The 25,757-nt window shown below is 37.6% G+C and overlaps 1 protein-coding gene across 7 annotated transcripts in view; it reads right to left on the reverse strand.

Annotated features, from left to right (window-relative positions):
- asxl2 (ASXL transcriptional regulator 2) overlaps positions 1–25,757 on the reverse strand; it is a 224,720-nt gene that overhangs the window by 108,710 nt on the left and 90,253 nt on the right. For 4 of the 7 annotated variants that reach the window (XM_069886552.1, XM_069886554.1, XM_069886555.1 and 1 more), the window contains one exon: positions 24,626–24,708. The exons of 2 other annotated variants lie outside the window; for them this stretch is intronic. In XM_069886552.1, coding sequence (XP_069742653.1) covers positions 24,626–24,708 — 83 coding nt within the window. Of the gene's footprint in view, positions 1–3,526; positions 3,612–24,625; positions 24,709–25,757 lie in introns of those variants that run through there. One more of the 7 variants, XM_069886557.1, reaches the window with a different exon arrangement.

Here is a 25,757-nt window from a genome sequence, read left to right on the forward strand (position 1 = left end):
AACGTGAAAGTTTAATTGCTATGATCCAAGGTAACAGGGTCAATGTTCTTGTGCAGTACCCAAGCGTGCTGGAGAAACTCAGCAAAACATACAACACACACAGGAAGTGAAGGGTAACCAACATTTCAGGCCTGGACGCTTCGTCAAGCAGATGCCTGAAACGTTGGCTACCCTTTACTTCCTATGGATGCTGTATGTTCTGCTGAGTTTCTCCAGCAAGTTCAGAAATTGCGCTCGACCCCAGCCTCAGTGGACTTCTTGATTAATAATGTTCTTGGAGAAGGTAATGAAAAATAGTCAGATGATCATCACACATTCCTCATAGATGAAAGACTTTTGACGAAGGAACAGATTGGGCTAGGTGAATGGAACCACTCAAGAGAGTAAAGGCACCCACTTCTATTCATCCAGTAGAGGCACAGCCATTCAAAACAAAACATTAAAAAAGGCATTTGCTTGATGCCCCAAGCAAACGGCCAATGAAGTGGAAATAAAAATGTTGTTCTGGATTGTATATGGTGATTAATGTTACAAATTACTCAACATCCACTTGTGAACCACTGAAATATTGAACTGAATGTTCTCGTGGGGGTGGAAACAATTCCAGCGAAAGTGTCCAAACCCCAGACTCCCTTTTTAATCACATGATAGGGATTCCTTCTTTGAAAGAACTGCAGCAGTTCGAGCTGGTGGCACCTAGCCTTCTTCTTCACAGTAATTTGGGATGGGATACAAATGTTGGCCTTGCTAATGACATACAGACCCCCCCAAAAAATGACCAACTATACACAAAACATGAACACATCTGCTTGGCTCCTAGAACCTGCCAGCAAACACAAGGAATAAGCAAACTGACAATTGAGAAATGCAACACATCGTGCTGAACTATGTTTATTTTTGACCAAGGTTTTTACAGCTCATTCCATGAGAAAAGCGATCACCACAAGGCCTGCAACATTACGTGACTTGTGCTTTGTACGATCTCCACCCACCTCTCTGGAATAGTACATAATCCAGATAAAATGGCCAGCAATCTGTCACACATTCTTTACTTTTACTCCAGATGGCTGCTGTATATCCACAGCCCTCAAAAAAATGCCAACTCTGCACATCTGACTACGCAGCAACTTCCAGCACCCCCATGTGGATCATCCATTCCGCCATTTGCTGTGCAAGAGCAACTAGATACAAACCCCTCATTCAATCAGGGAAATTTAAAATGTATACAGTGCCCAATTCCTTTTGTTGTGCTCTCAAGTGCAGAATTCATTCAAATGCAGCTTTGGGGTATCTTTTTCAGCAAACTCATTTCTTGGCTGGGAAACCTGGATCTGATCAGCTAATTACCCAGCATTCAGATCAGAAAGAGACTCCTTGGTCCCCTGCTGTGATGGAGGCACCTCCAACCACCTTTCCTCATCTCTCCCAATCAACATTTTCCCCTCCCTCATTCACTTTCTAAGCACCACACTCGACTCACTTCAATCATCCAATTTGGTGTATCTTCAATGATTTCCTGATTCCACTCACAGCAAAAATTTTAATTTCACAGACCTAACTTTTGGGCTACACCTCAAAAGGTAGCATCCTCTTTTTATTCATTTACCAAATAAGGATTAGGCTGATTATTTTTTTTACTACCACTGTCCACTGATCGATACTAGAAATTTAAATGCTTGAATATTAATTGAGGACAGGAATTGCTAATTTGCAGTATGGGAATAGTTAAACACAGGATTATTCCAGTGCCCATGGAAAGCAAGGTGACCTTCCTCTGTGAATTCAGGCTGGTGGCACTGGCATCTATCATTAAGTACTTAGATAGGAGTTGGATGTGCTCTATGACCAACCTGCCTCAGGAAGGATCAGGGCCCAGTTCAATTCGGCACAATAGGTTACTAGCCCGCCACTCTGCATTGGATCAGCTGGATCACAGGAACATTTGTGTAAGGCTGTTGTTTATTGACTGCAACTTGGCATTCAACATCATCATACTTACAAGATGTGACTAAAGGATTCATCCCCATATAATTGGATCCTCAACTTCCTTATCGACATCATCACCTCATCTGTGCTGATCATCAACACAGTGACACCCCAAAGCTGCATGCTTTGTCCTCTACTCACTGTACATTAGTCACTCCATAGACAAGCTCAGTTCCAAATCAATCTACAAATTTGCTGATGTCACCACAATTGTCGGCTGAATAACTAAAAATGATTAATCAGAATAAAAATAGAGTTTGAGAATCTGTTAAGGACTAGCAATCTTTTTCTCAACATCATCAGGACCAAGAAGCTGATTGTTGACTTTCTAATTGAAGTATACTACTGCAGTTGTTTATTTTTAAGTTGCTTTGCATTTTTAAAAACAAAGACCCTATTCAACTGCAGCAAGAATTTCAGAATCAGATTTATTGTCCAATATTTGTTGTTTTGTGGCAGCAATACTGTGCATGACAGGTGCAAAATTGCTATAATTGCTGTAAATTACAATTCCATATGTACATTGGACTATGTACATGATAATAAACTCATTATTACCACTCCATGGTTGTTTGGTTGAGATATCATCAGTATTAAACTTGCCAATTTAAATTCATCCTCATACCCACGAGCATGTGAAAACACGATTATTTTGTTTCTTGATTTAATATTAGAAATCAATATATTAAAATTTATCACAGCAAGGCATTCATCACTCTTTATTCAAATGTGTCAGATGTCACAACAGTGAACACACAAGAGATGTGGAGCATATTAATATTTACACTTTTCATTGCTTTTCACATCACTTCATCACAATGTTTCATCTTTTTTTAGTGCTTGTAGCATACAAGAACATCACACAAAATGAGCAGGCACCAGGCTTACTTCACCTTAAACAGTGACTGACACACATCATGATCAAAAACACAATTGCTTTTCCAGATATTCACATTGATGTGGAGTAGGCATAGGTATCCCCCAGATGCATAGCTCCACCACAGAGTATTGCACAACCCCCAGACTTGTCCTCCTCTCCTGTAATCTGAAACACCCAAGAACAAGAAATTGGAACATTTGGCCTGTTGAGATTGCTCCATCGTTCAATAAGATTATGGTTAATCTCCGTAGATTCAACTCCGCCAACCTGCCTTTTCCTCATCATCCTCAATTCCCCAACTGTGCAAAAATCTTTCCAACTGTGTCTTACTAGATTCAAATGAGGCACCCTCTACAACTTCCTTGGGCAGAACATTCCACATGATGCATGTTTTATCACAGATGATAAAAATAAAGTGTTTTTCAGCATTAACAAACTTGTTATTTGGATGCACTGACTGTGTTAAAAATTTGCTCAATGATTTTCCTGCCCTGGATTTTCCACATGTTAAAGCAAACCCTCTCTTTAACCTTCCCAATCCCCACCACCCAGGGAAATTAAAACACAACTTGAATATCAGCAAACAATGATTAGTTTTCCCAATTACATAAATCCCCAGCAAGCTTTGTACCAATATCAACTTTGATTCATTTTACTTACATATCTGCAAATTTACATCCTTAAGTTCATCAACACTTCAGACTCTTTGGTGTTTTCATTCATGTGACCACCATACACACAGCATCCTCCGAGTTTCTAGTTGATCCTTCACCGCACTTCCACTCTGAACTCTGAAACTCAATGAACAATGAAGAACAGTTCCTCTATTCAGTCTGCAAGTGTCTTCCTGATCCCAGCTGTTTTGAATTTTCCTCTCTCACACCTTGACCTTTACTATGTACAGTTTCCAATCAAGTTCACGGAACAATCCCTAATATTTTCATTAGGACCATTCTTAACACAATGTATACTTCAATAATTTCAGATCATGATCACAGTTTAACTTGTTCAAACAGGAGCTTTTGCTACCGATTCTTCCATTGATACTTTCACCACCACAAAAACAGAAGTATGTCCACAGGAGAAAGAGCAGAGTCACCAAAATCATAAAAATTGTGAATTTCTTGAGTGCACTCAAGAAAGTTGTTGAACACCATATAATCAACAATAATCTCACAACTGTAAAATGTAAATGGTGAGCTGGGAATAGCAATGATGCAATGAGATTTAAGGGGGTGCAGCAGGTCCACAAAATACCATAGACAAGTACATTTCAAAAATCAGGATGCAATGCTGCACTTGACCTCTCCGGGGCTGCAATATAAAGAGGAAAAATGCCTGGTTACAATTCAAGCAAGTTCTGGTTTAACACCCCTGGATATTGGTGAACAGACTAGAATAGTTGCATTAGTTTTGAAATTATTCCAACAACACATTGTCAGAACTCATTGGAGTTTAAATTAAGATGAAAGAAATTGGTCATTTATTCCCTAGATTTCAAAGAATGATTTATCAAGGTGCTAAAAAAATTAAATTGGTAAAACTTTCCTGCTAGTGAGAAAGTCTAATTCCATTGAACACCATATTGTAAATAGAGCCCAGCGTTCCAGAGAGTTTGTTAACATTTCATTCCAAGAACGCTACAAGTAAAAAAAAATTCTCTCCCACAAAGAAAATGGCAAACACCACAAAGTATAAAAATACAAAAATACACTATATTCACCTTGCTCTGATTCATGCAAATCAGGAAGCATTGTAATACAAAAGTTAACAATTCCAAAACATCAAGGGCAGCATCACAAAAGGATGTATTCGTCTCAGTTTCTGCTGAGACAAAAACTATTAATTTCCACTGCATGAGGATGATGTTCATAATCTTAAAGAATAAGATCCAGAATCTAACACTGCCCAGCCTGAAGATCTAATCATCAATTATCAACCCGTTTAACATTGGGGAGATAGAAGGCACCAGAGCCCACTCATCTACAATTACTTGCCTGTTATGTCTACTGTATTGTTATCTGGAGCAGGTCAAATAAATCAAATTTCCACAGGGAAACCAGTGCCAAGCTGATCACTGACATTCACCACAATTAAAACTCAAACTTGTCAACAAAAGAAATCAGTAAATTGAACAAAAGCACAAAAAGACATCCGAATATGTTTTGCACCATTAAATTGAATTAAATGAAAACGCTACATTAAAAATGCAATTTATTTCCCTTCTCCTTCACACAAATAGCCAAATTGCACATGCAACAGTGTTCACTCAATGCAGATTCATTGGATCGGTTCCCTGCCAGACTCGCCAGGAAGTAAATGGAGGTTTTATGTTTCTCCCCACTTACATAAGAGGCAGTCCTACTTTGAACTGTCAATATTTCTACCAAAGCAGTTAGGCTGGTGATACATACTCAACGAGAATAAAAGTGTAGAACAACTCAATAATTGAGAAACCTTTCCAGTCTATGAAGACAGAGTTGACAAGACAATTCCACCATTGTAGGTCACATTCCCTTCTCCGACACAAAATATAATTCATAGCATTGGTGCACTCGTACAGAGTGGTTATATTAACTACCACGGAAAATACATAATTTCCAACTCATCCCCAAACAGGACAGATAACACCAACTGCACAAATTTATCTTGCATAACAAAAAGACATTATGTAATTTAAATTAATTCACAATTTCAAATGTTGATTATTGAACACAATATACATTTATGGTGATGTTACCTTTCAAAAATATATTGTTTCTCTACTGAAACTTAAATTTTTGTGTCTCTTTCCCAGAAACACAAAACTGTTCTCTCCACCCATCAATGAAGTTTCAAGTCAAGTTTCCAATTTGATGTCTTGGGAAGTCTACCAGCTGCCAGGACTATCTACCCTTGTTCTATGATAGGCAAAATAAACGCTATGTTCAATTTACACTGTTATTTTTATCACTAACTTTATTCTAGCTTTCATGTATGAATTCACATATCCAAAAATGTTTCAACCCAGCTGAAAATATTCCCCCCTTATTTGCAAAACAAAAATGTCTTCAAACCATATTCTGGCTGTAGTTTCATTGTGGCAATACACTTCTACCATTTATTACAATGATTCCTATCTTGTGGAAAAACTTGAGAAATGGTGCATTTCCCACTTAGACTTTATGCAAATATCTAATGTTTCCAATTTATATTTTTAACCAAACCATATTTCCAAAATGTGCATATATGTACACAGTTATTGCACCTCCACATAAAAACAATTTAGCACTATTATAAATGTACACATAAACTGAAACTCACGGCCTGCTGGGAGGCTTGCAGCACACTGCAAGAGACAAAAACAAGTGGGCCTCCAGGAAAAAAGTCAAGTTTAAGATTCTTGCCACTCCATGTTGGGCTTGCAGCAACGTGAAGTGGCATTCAGAATCACAAGCTAATGAACATCACAATGTTCCAAAAGCCAAAATGGGGCAGCTACAAACTTCAATTACATCAAAATAATGAAACTAATAGCCATTTTCTTCAAAGAAAACAGTGCCATGAATGCTTTCAAGTTTTCTCCCTTTCATTTATATGATTGATGAAGTCTAATAAAGGTGCACAACAATGACAATCTTGAAATAGAAGCCTGTTCTTTTTAAACAATCCAAATCACAACCAAATCATTATTTCTGATATTATACATAAAGGAATAAAATTAGATGCTAATTCAGGGGAGGGATGAAGGAGAAAATAAACAGTCAATTAAACCAGCTGTCTCATAAATAAATAAATTTATACAAAAATTGAAATAACCCATATTGGCAAAAAAAATCAAGCATCTGATCTTAACCATAGTTTCCTCTGCCTGCATTTTGAACTTGCACATATAATTACTCCCTGCAGTGTAAGTCCTTAAATAGAGCAGCATTAAAATGGAAGTTCATATCTGATGTGCAATGTTATAAGTGTATACAGCAAATAATTATATTAAACATGATGCAACATTTATCAGTAAAGTTATTTCTGGACACAGATCATGTTGGAGATCACTTGTTTCCCAAAGAGAGTGCTGAAACAGTCCTCACTGATCATTTTAGCTTTCCCTCGTCATTGGATTATTTGATGTTCCTACAAACCAGTTCCACACAGGTTGGAGCAGGTAATACATTTTTAACAGCACAAAATGGCTAAAGTATCTGACCAGGCCAGGAAAAATAGCATGCAATTCCTCCATTTCCTACACATCTGCTCTTATCCCTTCTAACCACAGACAGAACCGAGATATATCTGGTCTTCACCTTTCCCTCTACAAGTCTCTGCATCCAGCACACTCTAATTCCGATGGGATCCCATCAGCACCTCTTCCCCTCTTCTGCAGGAACCACTCAGCATGACTCCCTGCTTCATACATCTCTTCCTCCCTACCCATCACTGACCCCTGGTGCCTTCTTCTGTGGTTACAGGAGGTGCAATACTCGACCCCACACCTCCTCTCTCATCACCATTCAAGGACCTAAACAGCCCTTCCAGGTGAGGCAGAGGTCCACGTGCATCTCATCCAACCTGGTCGACTACCTCCTCCACATCGGCAAGAATTCTGCCAAGACCATCCTGTGTGTGATTTCCACTCCCTTTCCCATTTCCACACCCACCAGTTAGTCCTTGACCTTCTCCAATTGAAGAATACCACTCGTACTTCTCTTCAGTGTGCCTGCAGCCCAATGGATGTGCGCCGTAAATTTTCTAATTTCAGACTCACACCAGTCCACCTGAGGTTCTTCTCTTTGTTCACCTTTTTCATGTCTTTCCTAGACTCATCACCCTCTCACCTGGTTCCATTTACTCATTATTCCTCTCTCATCTGTTTCCACCTATCATCTACCAGTACATGGTCTATCCTCCCCTTCATTTCTCTGCACTGGCTGAGAGCCCTCTACATCTCAATCTTGATAATGCTTCAACCTTTTATCACTTTACCCATTGACCTCTTCCAGCAGTTAGTTTTTGCTCCAGGAAATATCATGTGTTGGAGATTTTAATAATATTATGATTATTCACTCTTGGTTATTTGCATCTTTCACCTCTCTGCTCCTTCCTCATGCCCCTCCTCCCCCAACCCTCAATCCTATTTTAATTTCCCATTTTATTTTACTGACTCAGTTTCCCAAAATAATAAAAATGACTTTGGACTACCGTGTAAAATATATGCCAGCAGACTGCCTTCCCAGCAAATATTATAAGCCATATTTAATTCCAAAGGCTGTCAGGAAATTAAATATCAGGCATTGTGGATTACTGGAAGCCAACCTGATACTGCCCAAAACACAGAATTGCCCTATTGAATTTTCATTCCACAATGATTTGTATGAATTCTTCATAATGACTGCTTAAAAAGTTTTGTTGTTCTTGTCCTGTAAGGAAAGGCATACTGGATCAGTCTCCAGATTGGAGCAAGTCTTGGCTCAACAGCCCACTTCGTCCTTGTGAAGAGCTGACAGCATCCTTCACTGGAGATCCTGTTTCAGGTCTAATTCATCCGACTCCATAACTCTCAATTTTGTTTTACTGAGTGAGCAATGCAAAAGTAACAATTCGGGACCATGTTAACCAGCAATTAAAGGTGGGAAGGTTTTGCCATTTTCATGCATTAGGAAAAATAACAAGAGACAACTGATTGCTTCAGTATGCTTTATGAAACAAACCAAATCAGCAAAAGACTTTAGTTGTGCTTTGTGTTTTTTCATCTCCAATATTAGTTGTAGAAGACTATTAGTTAAAAACCCAGGAGTTTTCAAAATCCAGTGATTCGTTCGTACATGGTTGGCAATTTTGACATGAACAGCAATTTAAAATTATCCGCTGCTGAGCTGCCCACCCATCCCAGAGAATGACATGTGCATCACATTCTTTTTCACAACTACACTTTAAACTTACTGCTCCAGTTTGGCAGACAACAATCAATCATGGGCAATATTGAAAGCAGCAAATTAAAGAACTTTCAGAATTAAAAAAAATAGAAATACAAAAATGACAAAGCATAATTACAAAATGGAACTCCAAGGCCTTAAATTACCAATTTGTAAGGTTCCAAATCAAAAATTCCCACCTCTTTCAATGACTTAATTCATTCTTACAAGCTCTAGAACACTGGAGAGTCGCTTTTCTCAGCTCATTCAAGAACGAAATGGGTTTAATGTTCATACGCTTGACATTGTATGGTTTTAATATTGTTATCAGAAAAGTGAGGTATATTAGGAAGAAAGATGCTTAATATGAATTGAAATGGAACATAACAGGACAGTACAGACCCTTCAGCCCACTATGTTGTGCCAACCTGTATAGCCCCTAAATCCCCATTTTTCTTAATATCCAAGCACCAATTGTAACAGCCTCTATCATCACCCCCAATGTATTCCAGGCACTCATTACTCTCTGTGCAAAAAAAACCTCTGATGCTTCCCCTAAACCTTCCTCCACTCACCTGAAAGAGATCTCCTCTGGTATTGGCCATTGTTGCCCTGGGAATAAAAAGTGCTGGTTGTCCACCCCATCTATGCTTCTCATAACCTGATGCACCTCAATTAAGTTCTCTGAAATTTATTTTCATCTCCCTTTTTTTAAAATAGTACCCCAGGAAATATTTCATGAGGTTGTACATTCTGAGCAAGCCACTCAAGAAACAAAAAAGTTGGTTTTAACAACTGGAGTCAGATTGAGAAGAGGAGGAAACAGTATTGATTTAACAGGATGGTGAAATGGTGTATGCTCAGTTAAAATGCCCACTTTTTTTATACAGTCAGGGAGGAGAATGGACAGGGAGAGGACGGATAGAAAAAGAGGGGGTCGTAATTCAGTTCTGGGGAGGTTAAGAAGGAAATGGAAGAGAAACACAGTAGGTCAAATTTTCTTTCAGAGGTAGTGTGAGCCCAACTGGATCCCCACGGGAAGGGGAAAAAAACAATTCTCTTTCAAGCAAACATGGTTAAGAAAACCTTGACAAGGGTGAGTTACTGATTTTTTCTCCATGGATTAGGGAGCAGAAAGGAGAGGAACATTTGTTTCTTATTCGATGGAGGTTGAGATACTGCTCACATCCAAAGGAAGAGCAACCGTTGCAAACATATTCCAAGTTGGCTGAGAGCAAATACCTGCCCCCTACTGGTATTTAGGCATTCCACCTCAATGTGGGCCTACAAGGAACCACAGAGTTTGTGTTCAATGGCCATTGTGGAAATGTTCTACAAAATAACACACGACTCAACAGATAAATTGTAGCCTCAAAATTACAAAGGTCAGTTCAATGTACATTGATCCTAATTTTGAAAAGACTATAACTATGGCGCTTCAGAACACCAAACTAAGTTCTTGCATGAAGATTGTTGTTAGCTTTCATTGTCCATCAACCTGTTTCACTACTCTCCACCCCCAGTGCCCTGTGTGCTGATGAGCTCCGGCCAGACTTCTCACAATTGTGATTCAATCCAAGATCATATACTTGTCACACAGATGCTGCCTGACCTGCTTAGTACTTCCCATTTTTTTTGTTTTTGCTTTTTTGCATGACTGTTTCATAGCAATCCTGACTTTAATGTAACTCAATGGAAGTCATCCAGAGCCAATGAAAACAGAGTGAAGGTGAGGTGCAGGCAGCTGTGGAATCAAGCCATTCTACATTTCTTGCAGCAACAGGATTCTTCAAAGGTCCCTGACAAAACACGACACACTTCAAAACAGCAACAGAATCAAAGAGCTGAAACTGGCAATAGCACCCAAGTCTCCTCATGATGCAAATAAAACTGCACCCCCCACCCCACCACTCACTCTTGACAATAACCAGAGAAAACAAAACCAAGAATTTATGTGGATAATTTTGAAGCAGTACTAATTTTTACAAGAACACCAGTATGATCAGACTGTTCACCATGTGAGTTCACTCAGTTATTCAGAAACTGTAAAAAACGGATTCACCTGCAAACTATAATTTAATATGCCATAGAGAACAACTTACAACCTATCTGTGCAAGTTCAAAATCTTAGCAATTTCAAGTTGTCACTTCTCTCTTCCCAGTGTTCAGAAAGGCAGCTTAGCAATTGCTAACAACTCAGTGCAGAAAGCCATGCTAAAACAGCTCCTCAACTCAATGAATACCAGGCTTCAAGCACTCGAAATGAAGATAGGTACAATCGGACAATATCATATCAGGTACAAAAATGAAACAGGAAATATGCACTCAAAACAAAAAAAATTCATTCACTTTCATCACAATTTTGCACTTACCATTCATAGACTTCACATGACACAAGAACTGGCTTGAAAACGACAATCCAATGGTATTGTACTTCAGTGAGATACTCTGCTCTTCTGATATAACTGAGACAGGAGCAGTCAATATAAAAAGTGCCACAAAATACATTAAGAATTGGTAGTAGATTCATTAAAAGATAAATATGTAATTTTTAAAAACATACCTCAGATTCCAAGTTAGAAATACACAGGATCAAACTGGACAGTATTTAAAACCTGGTACATTACAAACCACCAGTTGTAATGTTTCACATACAAAACAAAACAGATAAGGTATTAACTGACAATTTTGTAACTGCAGATGCAATTGAAGAAAGTCTGATATTTGTCTCAGCTTGTTTGAAGAACCAGACGATTAGTCGTTTTCTTGGCAACAAGCAAACTCTCATGCGCACACACCCAACTAAGCCGGAATGAAAAGCTTGGGGCAGTCATAATCCTCTCCAGATGAATGGGACCAAAATTCCCTGAAATCTTGATACGAAACAACAATCTCAAAATCAGTAAGATTTAATCAGAATATATATATATATATATATATACGCCATTATATATTGCACTTTTAGCTCTTTTTTGCTTCCTTATCTAATTTGAATACAATTGATGCATCAATGCCAGCAAACAGTTTCCAGACCTGCGTGAGGTAAATCTGTCCGTGACAAAGGATGCTGGACTCTGATTTAATTCCTTGCAGTTGAGAGACTCAAACATAATCCTATTTACTGCACTATTCTCCATATTCCTGAAGTGTACTGGGCACTTTAAAAAAAAAACTTTTAAACCCAATTTAATTAAAAATAATTTCCTCCAACTGACAACTAAATTATTATCTTGGTGATGTCCTGGAAGAAAAGCACTGGCATATTATCTTTTCCATATTTGATAGTTTTTTTTTTGATTCATATGTCATTTCAGTTTTACTTTAAGCTTTTTTTGACATTCAAACAGGAAGGATGTCAAGCAGCATTCCAAAATATCTGAAACACAGCTAATTTTCTCATGTTCTCCATACTTCCCGTTCTTGCTGAGGTACAATGTGTAAAGTGTGAAGTACTTCCCATTCTTACTGAGGTACAATGTGTAAAGTGTGAGGTACTTCCTGTTCTTACTGAGGTACAATGTGTAAAGTGTGAGGTACTTCCTGTTCTTACTGAGGTACAATGTGAAGAATGTTAAACAACACACTCCTCCATTCAACTCCCAAAAAGAACTTGGGGGACAAGTTAAGAAAGATGTGGAAGATTGAATGGTTTGGCTGACACTTCAGTTGGAAAATCAGATTATAATCAAGTTTGTCAGATACGTTTATTAACTTCAGCAGCAAATATACAGTATTTGCCAAAATTGCACGAGGAGAATATAATGGCAAAGCCAAATCTTCCTCGCATCTTCAAAAGTTGATCAGAAAACGTAGTGCCATATTTAATGACCTTTGATCAGATTGCATCATTATCAATTGGGTTTCTGATTTCCATTAGTTTCATACTTTCCCATCTTCTGATTATTTTCCCTGCCTCAGTTAGAACATGACAAGTATAAATCTAAACATAATAGCATTTTGATTATACATTATGTTCCTTTGAGATTTTAATTATCTGTCAGGTCTACTTGTCTCCTTCTCCAATTTCACTTCATCTCTGTCATGTTACCAACAAGAAATGCATTTATTAATAATCCAGCAACACAACCCCCTTCCTTTCCCTTATTAAACAATGGGCATGACAGACTGAGAAACAAATGCAGCCGTAAATCTCAACTTTAACTCAATTGCAGTGCATTATGCATCAATTAAATAGTGATCATGATTGGAATGTCACCTTCACTATCACAACTTGTGATGTCTGCATAAGTGCAGGGAAATAAACAAATCTACAAGCCGAGATATACTGGATGTGGTGCTCCAATTCTTGCGAATAAAAAAAAGACAAAGAATCAGTAATATTTCAATTCACCCCTTTCATCAAACCACTGAAAATGTAATGCCTTGCTAAATGAGGAGAAAACACATTTTTCAAGACATAATTGTTCAAAAACACACTTTGGTCCTCATTACTATGCATGGTGTATTATTGCAAATGTTCATTGATTTTAAAAAAAATAATTCCCTTGTGAACTTGGTATGCGATTTTTCCATTTTCTATCATTACCCACGCATGTGCCACACTTGTAATTTCAAACAGAGTTTCTTCCTTCCTGGTCAGCTGTCTGTTTTTATTTAAATTTTGCTTGCTCTCCTGAAATGATGACATCACCCTTATCTGAGATTCTTGATCAAACCCCTTTGTTCAGGAAGAAATATGGCCAGGCCTCCTGGAGAGCAGCAGGGGCCCCATCTCTGAAACGATGGCAGGATGTGGTCATTTGGTCCCTCACATTAACTATCAATGGAACTCATGGCTGATCAGCCATTTTCATGCTATTTTGCTGTACTGCCCCAAATCCCTTGATTCCTCTCATTTCCTGAAATCAATTTATCTCAATTCTGAAGGAAATAAATGAAAAAAACTCCACAGCTTTCCAGACTGGAGAATTTCAAAGATTCATCACTCATTAAGTGGAGGAACATATCTCTGATCCATATTGGCTAATCCTTTATTCTCAGGCCATCTCCTGCTATCTGGGAAGAGGTACTGAAGTGTTCACCAGATTGCGAAAGTTTCTTCACCCTCCCCCAATCCGTGAGGCTTCTGAACTCTGGGGACATAGGGCTAACATATGTAACATGATATTTCTAAGTGATATGTTAGTTAGAAAAAAAGTTCCATGTCAATAACCAGTTAACATTCCAGAAATAATACTTTACAAACTTATCAGTTTGAGCATTTAATTAATCGAACTAAACAACGTTATTACAAGTTGGGAGAAAGAGCTCATAAGGTACTTGCTTGGCAATTGAAAGCTGAACAGGCATCTCGGACTTTTAATGCCATTAAAAAGAACTCAATAATTACTTATAAGCCTCAGGAAATTAATGATCAGTTTTATTCATTCTATCAAAAATTATATACTTCTGAGGGAAAGCAGGATAATGGATCTTATTTATCTAAATTGAGATTACCAGTATTAGAAGAGAAAGATATTCAGGAATTGGAATCTCCAATTACAGATTTTGAAATCAAGGAAGCTATACAGGAAATGCCCAATGGAAAGTCCCCAGGAGAAGATGGATTTCATGTGGAATTTTATAAATTTTTTAATGATGATTTATCTAGTGCATTTGGAGATGTGTTAAAACAAGTTACTGAAGAACAGAAGCTGCCGGAATCTTGTTCAAGTGCTTTAATAATTGTTATTCCAAAAAAAGATTGAGATCCATTAAAAATGTCTTCATATAGACTTATTTCTTTATTAAATGTAGATTATAAAATTCTAGCCAAGTTATTAGCTAATAGACTTGCTATGTACTTACCTAAGCTGATACATAGTGATCAAACAGGTTTTATTAAGAATAGAAATGCATCAGATAATATTCTTCAATTAATTACTTTGGTCAATGCATACTGAAAGCAGCCTTACCATCCTATTGTGGTTCCACTAGATGCAGAAGAGGCTTTTAATAGGACTGAGTGGGATTTTTTTATTTAAGGTGTTAGAAAAGTTTAAATTCGGCCCTTTTTTTATTGGTTGGGTTAAAGCTTTATATACGAACCCGATTGCTTGGGTGGTGACAAATGGTCAGATTTCTTTACCATTTAGGTTGACTTGCTCAACTCGGCAGGGCTGCCCATTGCCACCAGCCTTATTTGCGTTGGCTATTTAACCATTAGTTCAGACTATTAGACAAAATGATGAAATTAGAGGGATGAAGGCTATGAATGAAGAATATAAGATTAATTTATTTGCAGATGATGTATTGATACATTTGACGGAACCGAAACTGTCGCTGAAGCAGTGTTTGTCGAAATTTGGAGAATTATCAGGATATAAAGTTAATTGGGATAAAAGTTTAATTTTACCAGTTGGAATAGGAGATTATTCAGAATTTAAAATTATAACAAAATTAAGGTGGACAAATAAAATTAAATATTTAAGTGTGTTTTTAGATATTAAATATCAGTTAAATTATGTGCCTATATTAAAACAGATTAAAGCAGATTTGATTAAGTGGAAAGATCTTTCATTAACTTTGATTGGTAGGGTCAATGTATTAAAATGAATTTTTCCCCGAATTCAATATTTATTTCATTCAATACCTTGTTCAAAAGGTTTTTTTCAGGATTTAAATAAGGTAGTGCGGCAGTTTTTATGGAAAGGTAAATTACCTCGAATGGCATTGTATAAACTTACATGGAAATATGCGTTAGGAAGACTTCAGTTACCACATTTTCAAAATTATTATGAAGCGGCCCAGTTGAAGTTTATTAGCAGGTTGATGGATCTAGATTACCCCCCTAGCTGGGCTAAAGTGGAAATGGCGTGTATTTCTGAGGTTGAGGTACATGAATTTATATTTCCTTGGAACTTGAATTTGCTACAGGAATATAATATGCCGGTATTGAACCATTTGTTAAAGACCTGGATTTAAAAAAAATAGGGTTTTGGGATCAAAAGATAAATTATCAATTTTAACTTCTTTGTATAATATTCCTTTTTCAATGTTTAATAATTATTTAAAGAGTTGGGATTTTAAGGGTATAAAGACAATACAGGATTGTTTTGAAGAGGGACAATTTCTTTCTTTTAATCAATTGAGAGAGCGAGAGATTTGATATATCTGTAAATTCTTTGTTTGTGTATTACCAACTTAGAGCCTTCGTAAAGGATAATTATGGTAGAGAGATGAATTTACCTACTTTGTCGAGATTTGAGTCTTTGATTTCCTCTGTACCAAAGAAGGATTATATTTTGGTTATGTACAATTTATTACAAGATAATATGGATAAACCAGATTGGGAAAAATCTAAACTTAAATGGGAGAGTGATTTAGTGTTTATTTTTCCTGAAGATGATTGGGCGGATATGTGTCAGGACAATGTAATCAAATTGACAAATGTAAGATATGGAATGGTTAATTATAATTTTTTGCATCAATTATATTTGACTCCAGAGAAACTGAAAAACTATGGGTTTAGTAATTCAGATTTATGTTTTAGATGTGATTCATGTATTGGAACTTTTTTTTTACATGCTGTTTGGACGTATTAAAGTTCAATCATTTTGGCAAGGAATTAAAGTAGTTTTGGAAAAACTGTACAACTTTACCATTAGACCCAACAATTTTTTTGTTGGGTAATTTGACCTCGTTGAGGGGATTAGGTTTGGATAAAATTCAAATTGCTTTTGTACGTTTGGTGTTATCAGTAGCGCGTAAATGTGTTGCGAGTACTTGGAAAGACAATACAGAGATTAATATACTACGTTGGGACAATGAATTGCAAACGTATTGTTATGGAAAAAATTACTTATAATTTACATGATAATTATTCCCTTTTTGTTAGCAAATGGTCTCCGTATTTGAAATATATGCATTTAGATATACGTTGAATTGTTCTCAACATTTATAATTTTTTTCGTATATAATTTATATTTTTGGCTCCCAGAGCTGGCTGAAGGGGTGGGAGGGTGGGTTTGGGGTTTATCTTTGTAAAATCATTTTTGATGATTATTGGACTGTATGTTATGTTTTTTTTAATCTTTAAATAAAGTTTGAAATAATAGTCCAGAAGAAATACTATTTCATTTTCACAGTACACTGCAATGGTTATGGTATAAACGACAAATAAATGTGACTTGATGTATGCCTGTCATCTGAAAGCCCAACAAAAAAACATGGAGGATGGAAATCAGAATAAAAAAAATGTTGGAAATTGTTACTCAGTGCTTCATGCATTTCATGTTTTACTTCTGACCTGGAACTTCTTTTTTTAACCTTGGGGAAACATCCACTTGCATCCAGTCTATCAAGCCCTGTAAGCATTTTGTAAATATCAGTGGGATCTCTTCTCATTCTTCTAAATTCCAGAAAATTCCAGTCACATCTACTCAACCCTTCCTTATACAGCATACCTACTGTTCCTGAAGCCTTATTAATCTTTGCTGCCCTCTATCCTTGGAAAATACTTTTTTTTAGGTAAGGAGTCTAACATGCAATCAATACTCTTCATGCATTATCACCAAGGCCCTGCTGTTGGAGCAGTACAGGTACACGATCCTTTATCCGGAATCCTTGGGGGACAGTGTATTCAGAATTTCAGATTTTTACGGATTTCGGAAACCCACCCAAATTGTGCTGCCGTATCCACCCCCACCCCCTTCCAGTCGCCCGGCCGTCTCCCCTGACCGCCATTCCCTCGGCTGCCTCCCCCGACCGCCAGTCCCCACTTGCCAGATTTTGGAGCTTTCCAGATTTTAGATGTCCGGATAAAGGATCGTGTACCTGTATATCCTTACTCAATTTCCCAAATCCTGTCATAATATCAGTCAACAGACCACCTGCCTTTCTATTCTCTGAGAACAAACATCTCTCGCCCAGTCCTGGTCACCCTTGTCAACAAGATTGCCCAAAAAGCACACTAGCACCTCCACTCCCTCAGGGGCATGAGGAAATTCAGTGTGTCACCTGCATCCCTCAAAGATTTCTCCATTGCACCAGTGAAAGCATCCTGTCAGGATGCACCACTGCCTGGTCTGAGAACTGTTCTGCTCAAGCCTACAAGAAACTACAAATGAGAACACGGTTCAGACTGAAACACACAACTCCACCTACACTTCCCATTGCTTCAGAAAAGCCGCCCATGTTTTAAAAGATTCATCTCTCCCTGGTCACACACTGTTCATCCTCCTCCTCCTCAGGAAGAAGACCCACAAGTACGAGATCACACACCATCAGATTCAAGGACAGTTTCTTTCCTCATATTATCCTGAATGAACTTCACACAAATATAATAATGTTGCCTTTGCTCTGTACTAATTGATCTCTCTCTGTAATTATGGATTGCGTTTTTACTGCTGTACTATGTGTGGTTTGACCAACTGAATTGTTTGCAAATCACGATGACTTTGTACACATCACAAACTTGAACCTTACCCCATCTAACTTCTCAGTGACATGACCAATTATACTAAAACTTCTTTAAACAGGAACATTATGCAATCTCTCACCACATAAAAACTGCCAATGACCAGAATCTCAAGGTGACGTTAGTCAGAAGATGTGCTAGTCATTTTATTTTGGCCACAATTTCTTAACATGAGTATGAGAGAGGTCACCGACTTATCATGAGCTCTGGTCTTGGCACAAATGAAAAGAATGATGCAAATATTAACCCAACTGTTGACCAACAATAAGACTGCTTTAAAAGACTTAATTGAGGTACCATTGGAAAAATACATAAATAGTGTTAAAACAGATATTCAGATACAATAACCATTCAACCCTGTGGGAGCTGTAAAATATACTTCTTGTAATAAAACCATGCTGCACAATCATTCTGTAACTGGGTTGCACGCAATAGTGAAAACCCATTTACATAGTTTTTTTTTTAATTCCTTCCCGCTGGAGCCTCAGGACAGAAGAAACACAATTTGAAGCATTTTAACCACCAGATTTTGTAACATCATGGAGCGAAATTACAAATAATCACGCAAAATGCAGCCAAGCATGTAATTGATTTCTCTCAAATTGATTCAACCAAGCCTTTAATAAAAACACCAACCTCTCACCATTGTTCAGCTTCTTATTGGTATAATCTAATATGAAAGCAATTAAGTACTATGCGTGAATGAATAAATCTTAAAGAACCCAGCAGCTTGTGATCTGTGCTTGTCAAAAACATCAAGGTTTTAGCCCCAATAAACCTGAGTGGCTACGCACATTATTTCCTCAGTGAAAATGGTAATCATTAATGAACTATTGAATTTCATTAAAACATTCATAGTGAAAGAGGTCTGTATAATCTAGATATAAAAACCACCGCAAATCATGAACACCCATGATATATGTGAGCAACTCTGCGTATGGCAGACCAGAGCTTTAAACTTATTGGTTACTTTCCAGGTACGAACCCTTCAGTGTTCACCAGCACCATTAACAATGAAGCAGTCACCCAACCAGCTATGACAACTGTTTGACATAAACATAGAAACATACAAGATAGGAGCAGGTGCAGGTCATTCGGCCTTTCGAGCCTGCTCCGCCATTCAATGAGATCATGGCTGATTTTAAAGTTCAGTACCCTGTCCCCGCCTTCTCTCCGTAACCCTCCAATTCCCTTATACTGAAGAAATATATCTAATTCTCTCTTAAATATATTCAATGAACCTGCCCCTACTGCCCTCTGTGGCAATGAATTCCACAGATTCACCACCCTCTGGGTAAAAAAATTCCTCCTCATCTCGGTCCTAAATGGTTTGCCTATTATCCTCGAACCATGGCCCTGGGTTCTGGACTCCCCCACCATTGGAAACATCCCTTCCGCATCCATTCTGTCCAGTCCTGCCAGAATTTTATATGTCTCTATGAGATCCCCTCTCAATCTTCTAAACTCCAGCGAGTACAATGCCAAATTGCGCAATATTTCCTCATAAGTTATTCCTGCCATTCCAGGTATCAGCCTGGTGAATTGCCTTTGCACTCCCTCCATTGCAAGAACATTCTTCCTCAGATAAGGTGACCAAAACTGCACACAATACTCCAGGTGTGGTCTCACCAAGGCTCTGTACAGCTGCAGTAAGGTATCCTTATTCCTATACTCAAACCCGCTTGATATGAAGGCCAACATACCATTTGCCTTTTTAACCGCCTGCTGTACCTGCATGCTCGCCTTCAGTGACTGGTGCACAAGAACCTCTAGGTCTCTCTGCATTTCCCCATCTCCCAATCTATTGCCATTCAAATATTAATCTGCCCTCCGGTTTGTATTACCAAAGTGGATAACCTCACGTTTATCCACATTGTAGTGCATTTGCCATGTATCTGCCCAGTCCCCCAATTTATCCAAATCACACTGGAGCTTCCTGAACCCCTCTTCAGTGCAAACAACTCCTCCTAGCTTAGTGTCGACTGCAAATTTGGAGATATTACATCTAATCCCCTGATCCAGATCATTAATGTAAATTGTGAACAGCTGGGGTCCCAGTACAGATCCCTGTGGCACCCCACTGGACACCGCCTGCCACTCAGAAAACCAGCCGTTTATCCCAACTCTCTGTCTTCTATCTGACAGCCAGTTCTCAATCCACATCAATACCTTGACCCCAATCCCATGAGCCTTGATTTTGCATGCCAGTCATTTATGTGGGACCTTATTGAAGACCTTTTGGAAGTCCAGGTACACCACATCCACTGGCTCTCCCCCATCTATTTTACCTGTCACCATCTCAATGAATTCCAATGGATTTGTCAAGCATGATTTACCTTTTGTAAGCCTCAACACCACACAAAATGAGCTCTCAAATCTGCAGAATCTGCAGACAGTTTGGTCAAGGATGGACAAATGGCAAACATAAACGAATCCTCTGTGACAAAAGATCATGTACCATTCCTTCCACCAAGTGCCACGCCTAAACTTCTGTAATGAATATTATTTTTCTTTCCCTTGAAGATGCCACTATTCTCTTCTCCTTCGTTGGTGCAAGATAACTTCAGTACTCCAATCAACAAATGCAACTTCTGCATTTTACATTTCAAGCACCAGTGGCTTTTTGCCCTGATAATTTCAGTTAATTACATGGCTTCTCTTATTTATTATTATTTACTAATTTCTTCAACCTCTTTCACTCTGCACTATTTTCTTGCCATTTCATTTCTCCTTCCTTCCACCCAATCACAGGACTTTCTGTATGTTGTCCCTGCCCTCTTTCCTTTCTCTGCATTTTTTTGGCTCTGAATTATCCCAATCAGCAGGCCTTGAAAATTATCTTTATTTCTCTCTTCACAGATTCTGCTGAGTATTTAAATTTACAAATGGTATTTGCCATGATTGTGGCAAAAGTACATCATGTCTGGTTGTACTTTTCAAACTCCCTGCAATCTCCACTCATCATCACATTTCAACACCACTCCTTCATGCTCCATATAAATTGGACGTCTTGATGATTTCACTCAAACCACAGCCAGAGAATCTCCACTAATGAATATTCATTGCACACTGCATCTTTCTAAAGCTCTTGGTCTTTTTCTCAGTTTGAATAACTCCATGCAAAACAGAGATTTATTCACAAATAAATCACAAAATTTTGTAGTTACCGTGGTTTAAGTAAAAATACTGGAGAAGCTCAGCAGGTCAAACAGTGTCCTTGAAATAGCAATGGTAAAAATACATAACTGATGTTTTGGACAAGCCCTTAATCAAGGTATGAGAGGATGCCGGACACTATTTGTCCTGCTGAGCTTCTCCAGCATTTTGTGAGATTTATTCAAACATCAAAATACTTCAAAGGAAACACAGCTGATCGATGGCGTCATCAATGATGGTCAGAACAATGGATTGAGCAACTGTACAAGACAAACAAACTGTTTGCATCAATTTTAAACAGTAAAAAATTTGTTTACACCAGAATTGGTTGTACATTTTGGCAGCAATAAACTTTTAAATTGCAAAGAGGGTACCAGCTTCTTTAAATTGTTGACATTTTGTGTGTTTCTTCATTCAGTAATATAAATTATTTACTATAAATTTAATTGGCTCTTGGTAGAAAATTCAGGAATCAAAGACCAAGTATAAAGGATCTGACAAAGAATTGACAGACTCTACACAAATTGTAGATACACATAACCTTCTGAATTATTTGACTCTACTGCAAATTATTTATCCTCAAAATGTCTTTCAATATTTCCCCCAAACCATCTTGTTCTCTGATTTATTATTTTATTTGTCTGCATTTTCACTCAGCATGCTCATTATTGTTTCACTTCAAGACCTTATTTTTTCCTGCTTTTTTGTACTTTATAATGTTTATTTTAAAAAGGACTTTGATGTACAAAACAGAAACAATAATATACCCAAATATCAAAAAAATTACACGAGCAGGCAATACAGAAAATATTCATGAGGTCAGGCAGTCTCTGTGAAGAAAACGAAGTTAATGTTTCAACTCTGTAACCTTTCATCAGACTTTTCTATTTATTCTCTCTCTCTCTCTCCATAGATGCTGTCAAACTCGGAACGATTCATACATCTTTTTGCTTCTGATTCTATTTCCATCCAATACAGTATTTGTACTTTAATGAAAAAAAATATATCAACACTTATTTATGGCTTCCCTGTAAATACTTGAATGTTAATGATCAAAATTTATGCTATGATTGGAAATTAAGTATGAATTATTTTATTCTGGTTTACCAATCATCTCCATCTTCTCTATGCAAACAGCCCTCTATCTGCATTTCAGAAAATTCTGAGGGGTGTAGATAGAGTGAATAATTAATTATGTTTAATTTCTTTACCAAATCAGATCCGCACATTATATCCCAAATGTGGCATCACCAAGGCTCAAAATTATGTGCAAAATGACCCTTGCTCTTTAAATGCAATGAAGGACAAAATATCATTTGCCTTCTTATCTTGCTGCCTACCCAATTAACTTTGTGATTTGTGTTTAAAGACACCAGGTCCTCAAAGTATTGGCACATTACACCCTCTTACCAATTCGAGTCACAGAGTTCTACAGCATGAAAACAAGCCCTTTGGCTCAACTTACCCATGCCGACAAAATTACCAATGACGATCTCACATTTTTCCACATAACATTCCAACTGCCATGTACTTTCCCATCACTTACCCTCCTCCATCTGCCTGAAATCTCTCTACATCCACTCACTGCCAAAGCTGTCAACCAGATTCAATCAGATGGAAACTTGGGTTGATCTTGATCCCTTCATCTAAATCATTTATGAAGTTTGTGGAATGATTTCTGGGTGATCTGATTTTTCTCCCATCTCTCAAAGAAACATTGATTAGAAAGTTAATTGGCTACTCTGCATTATCACAAATGCCCCCAGCTGGCAGGAGTTGATAGGTGTCCACAAAAAAATAATAATTTGCAGGGAAATCAGTGGGGTTATGGTACTTTGAACCTCAAGACTAGATGGGCTTAATGGTCTCCCATGAGAATGTAAGATAATGTGAAAAACTTGCAAGTGAAGTTTCAGAATTTGAAAACAGCTTTTGATAAAGCAAGGTGTACAAAGCTGACCATCTTCAGATGTCACCTGTCAGGTACAGGCTGAAAACTTACACCAGTCCGACCAATTTTTGTTATTTGACTGCCACATTGTGAAATATTAAAATATTCAAGATTAGACTCTCAATTGGTTAAAATATTAAAAAATTCAAATCTTTCACAAACAACAAGCTGGAGTCAGAAAAAAAAGCAGAGTGTTTTACATTAAGAGGTGATCTTCAAAGAGAACTGGAAAAAGGAGAGGAAGTGAGTCAAAGGAGTGGAGGACTATTACTTTTTAAAAAAAAAGTAGGATTAAGTGAAACAGAAGGATCATGAACAGACAAGATAGCAGGAAGAGCAGTCAGATGTGAACCTGAAGGCATTGATGGAGGAATTAAACTGAGTCAGAGCCAAAAAAGGCAGATGCAGGACCATGAGAGTAAAGAGGCTAGTGAAGAAGTGTGACTGTGGAGGCATCTGAAGGATGAGGTTTCTCGGCTATTTTTGAAAACGCACAGTAAAAATGGAGCTGAGCATTGCAAATGTGGAATTTTAAATAAACCAAAGTTTAAACAATGGGACATTGATTTGGCAAGTTCAAAGATCCAAAATCAAGTCTCAATATGACAATGTACCCAAAAAACATTTAATTACATTGGTGACACTTCAAAATAACTATGAGTTGACAGAGAGATGTGGAGCTAAGAATTCAGCCAAAAATAAAGCACAATTTCAGGGTTGAATGGCTGAGGGCAACTTCAAATTAACAGTAATAAAGAGCAGATCTACAATGGAGCTCATGAGAGCTAGAAAGAATCGGTCAAGTTTTGGCTCTACAGAGATGGAGAAATTTTGCTCTTCTAACTGAGCCAATTGAACTGAAGCTCAGGAATCTGCAGAGAAGATGTCGAAGGTAGAAAGATGTGCAATATTTGTCTCCTGCTGCCACGTGACATCTCGAATACATTATGGACACAATGAAATAGACCAAGAAAATTGTTTCCAAATGTGCTCAGTTACTACTATCACTGGACAAAGCTTGACAAACTGAAGTTGTTTTGGTAAAGCAATGAACAAATCTGGGATAAGGCAGTGACATGATGGTGGAATTACAAGAGAGAAATGTTTGAGGAAATTTATGCCAAATAAAGCTAAAAAAATAGAATCAGCTTCACTTTCTCAACAGAAAGCAATAGAAGAGGTTGTGAATTTGTGACTCAACAACATTTTGAGGATATGTTAAATTTGATCTGTACCCCAAACCTATTGCCCTTTTCTCTCATCAGTATCAACAGTAATCTGACAAGTGAAATCATTACCCAGGTTTTGTTTTATGGAAATTAGTGTACAAAAAGATCACTCACCTGATTTCCTTCAGACCTTCACGCTGGATGACTTGCAGGATCTCCTTGTGGCTCATGGGTGTGTTTCGGTACTTCTCCAGTACCTGATAAAGATGCACAGCAATGTCAGCTTCACATGTGTATTCCCGCGTGGTAACCACACTTATGAGGAGAATCCAGTTTACATCAAATAATTCAAAGGTTAACTCAGAAATATTCTGCTTCAATTACATGTTTATGTTTTTAAAAATTTTCAAAGAATATAAAATGATCGAAGTATGATGTTCAGTGAACAGATAATTATCTTGCAAATATGATTTTTTTTTTAAAAAGCATTGAAAAACATTTTAAAGCTACTGTTCAGTGGTGACAATTGCCTTCCAAAGGAATTAGTGGCAGAAATGCCAAGCTTTCACTTATCAGAAAATTCCCCTTCCCATTAAAAAAGTAAAATGAACAATGTTGATTACAAGACATTCAACAACTCTTCCAGTCAAAAGTATTCCTATTTTTGCATTTTTCAGTACATTCAAAGAGAAAACACACTGGTGATACATAATAACTCATAGAGCTATGAATGTTAATTACCTTATACATAAATCATCATCTTCGCTGAGAAAATTTCACATTATGCACAAACAAGGTTTGCTTTCATGTGAAGCATATCTGGCAATAACTACATAATTTCAAGCCTGTGAATTTTCATATTGAGTATAGAGTCCAAAAGGAAGTGCCTACAATTTTCCAACAAATCATAAAAACTTTTCCCTCATCCTGACACCATGAATGTCCAATGAATTAACAGGTTTGTGAGTAATGTCAGACAGGGATTTAGATGAAGCTCCAAGAAGTCACCCTGCAAATTGGAAAAATCCTCTGGGTGAATGCATCTTTCCCGGAATGTTTCAATTATTTCTAGGACCTGTGAAGTGAGTTTTAGCATTCCTGTGGTGGGTAGTTTCCCATGAATGAAGCAATCATATTGAAGGATTGATTGGCCTAATTTCTCATGATGAGGCAACACTGAAACATAATAAATAAACACATCTTGCCTATCATATCAAGCCAAGATTCACGTTGCAGACTGAAGTCAGGGCCTATCCTCGAGGTGGGGAACTGAAGCTTATATTTCCTGTGCTAAATGAACAGAGAA

The sequence above is a fragment of the Narcine bancroftii genome, chromosome 6 (genome assembly GCF_036971445.1).
Source record: "Narcine bancroftii isolate sNarBan1 chromosome 6, sNarBan1.hap1, whole genome shotgun sequence".
In the NCBI taxonomy this organism is placed as follows: domain Eukaryota; kingdom Metazoa; phylum Chordata; class Chondrichthyes; order Torpediniformes; family Narcinidae; genus Narcine; species Narcine bancroftii.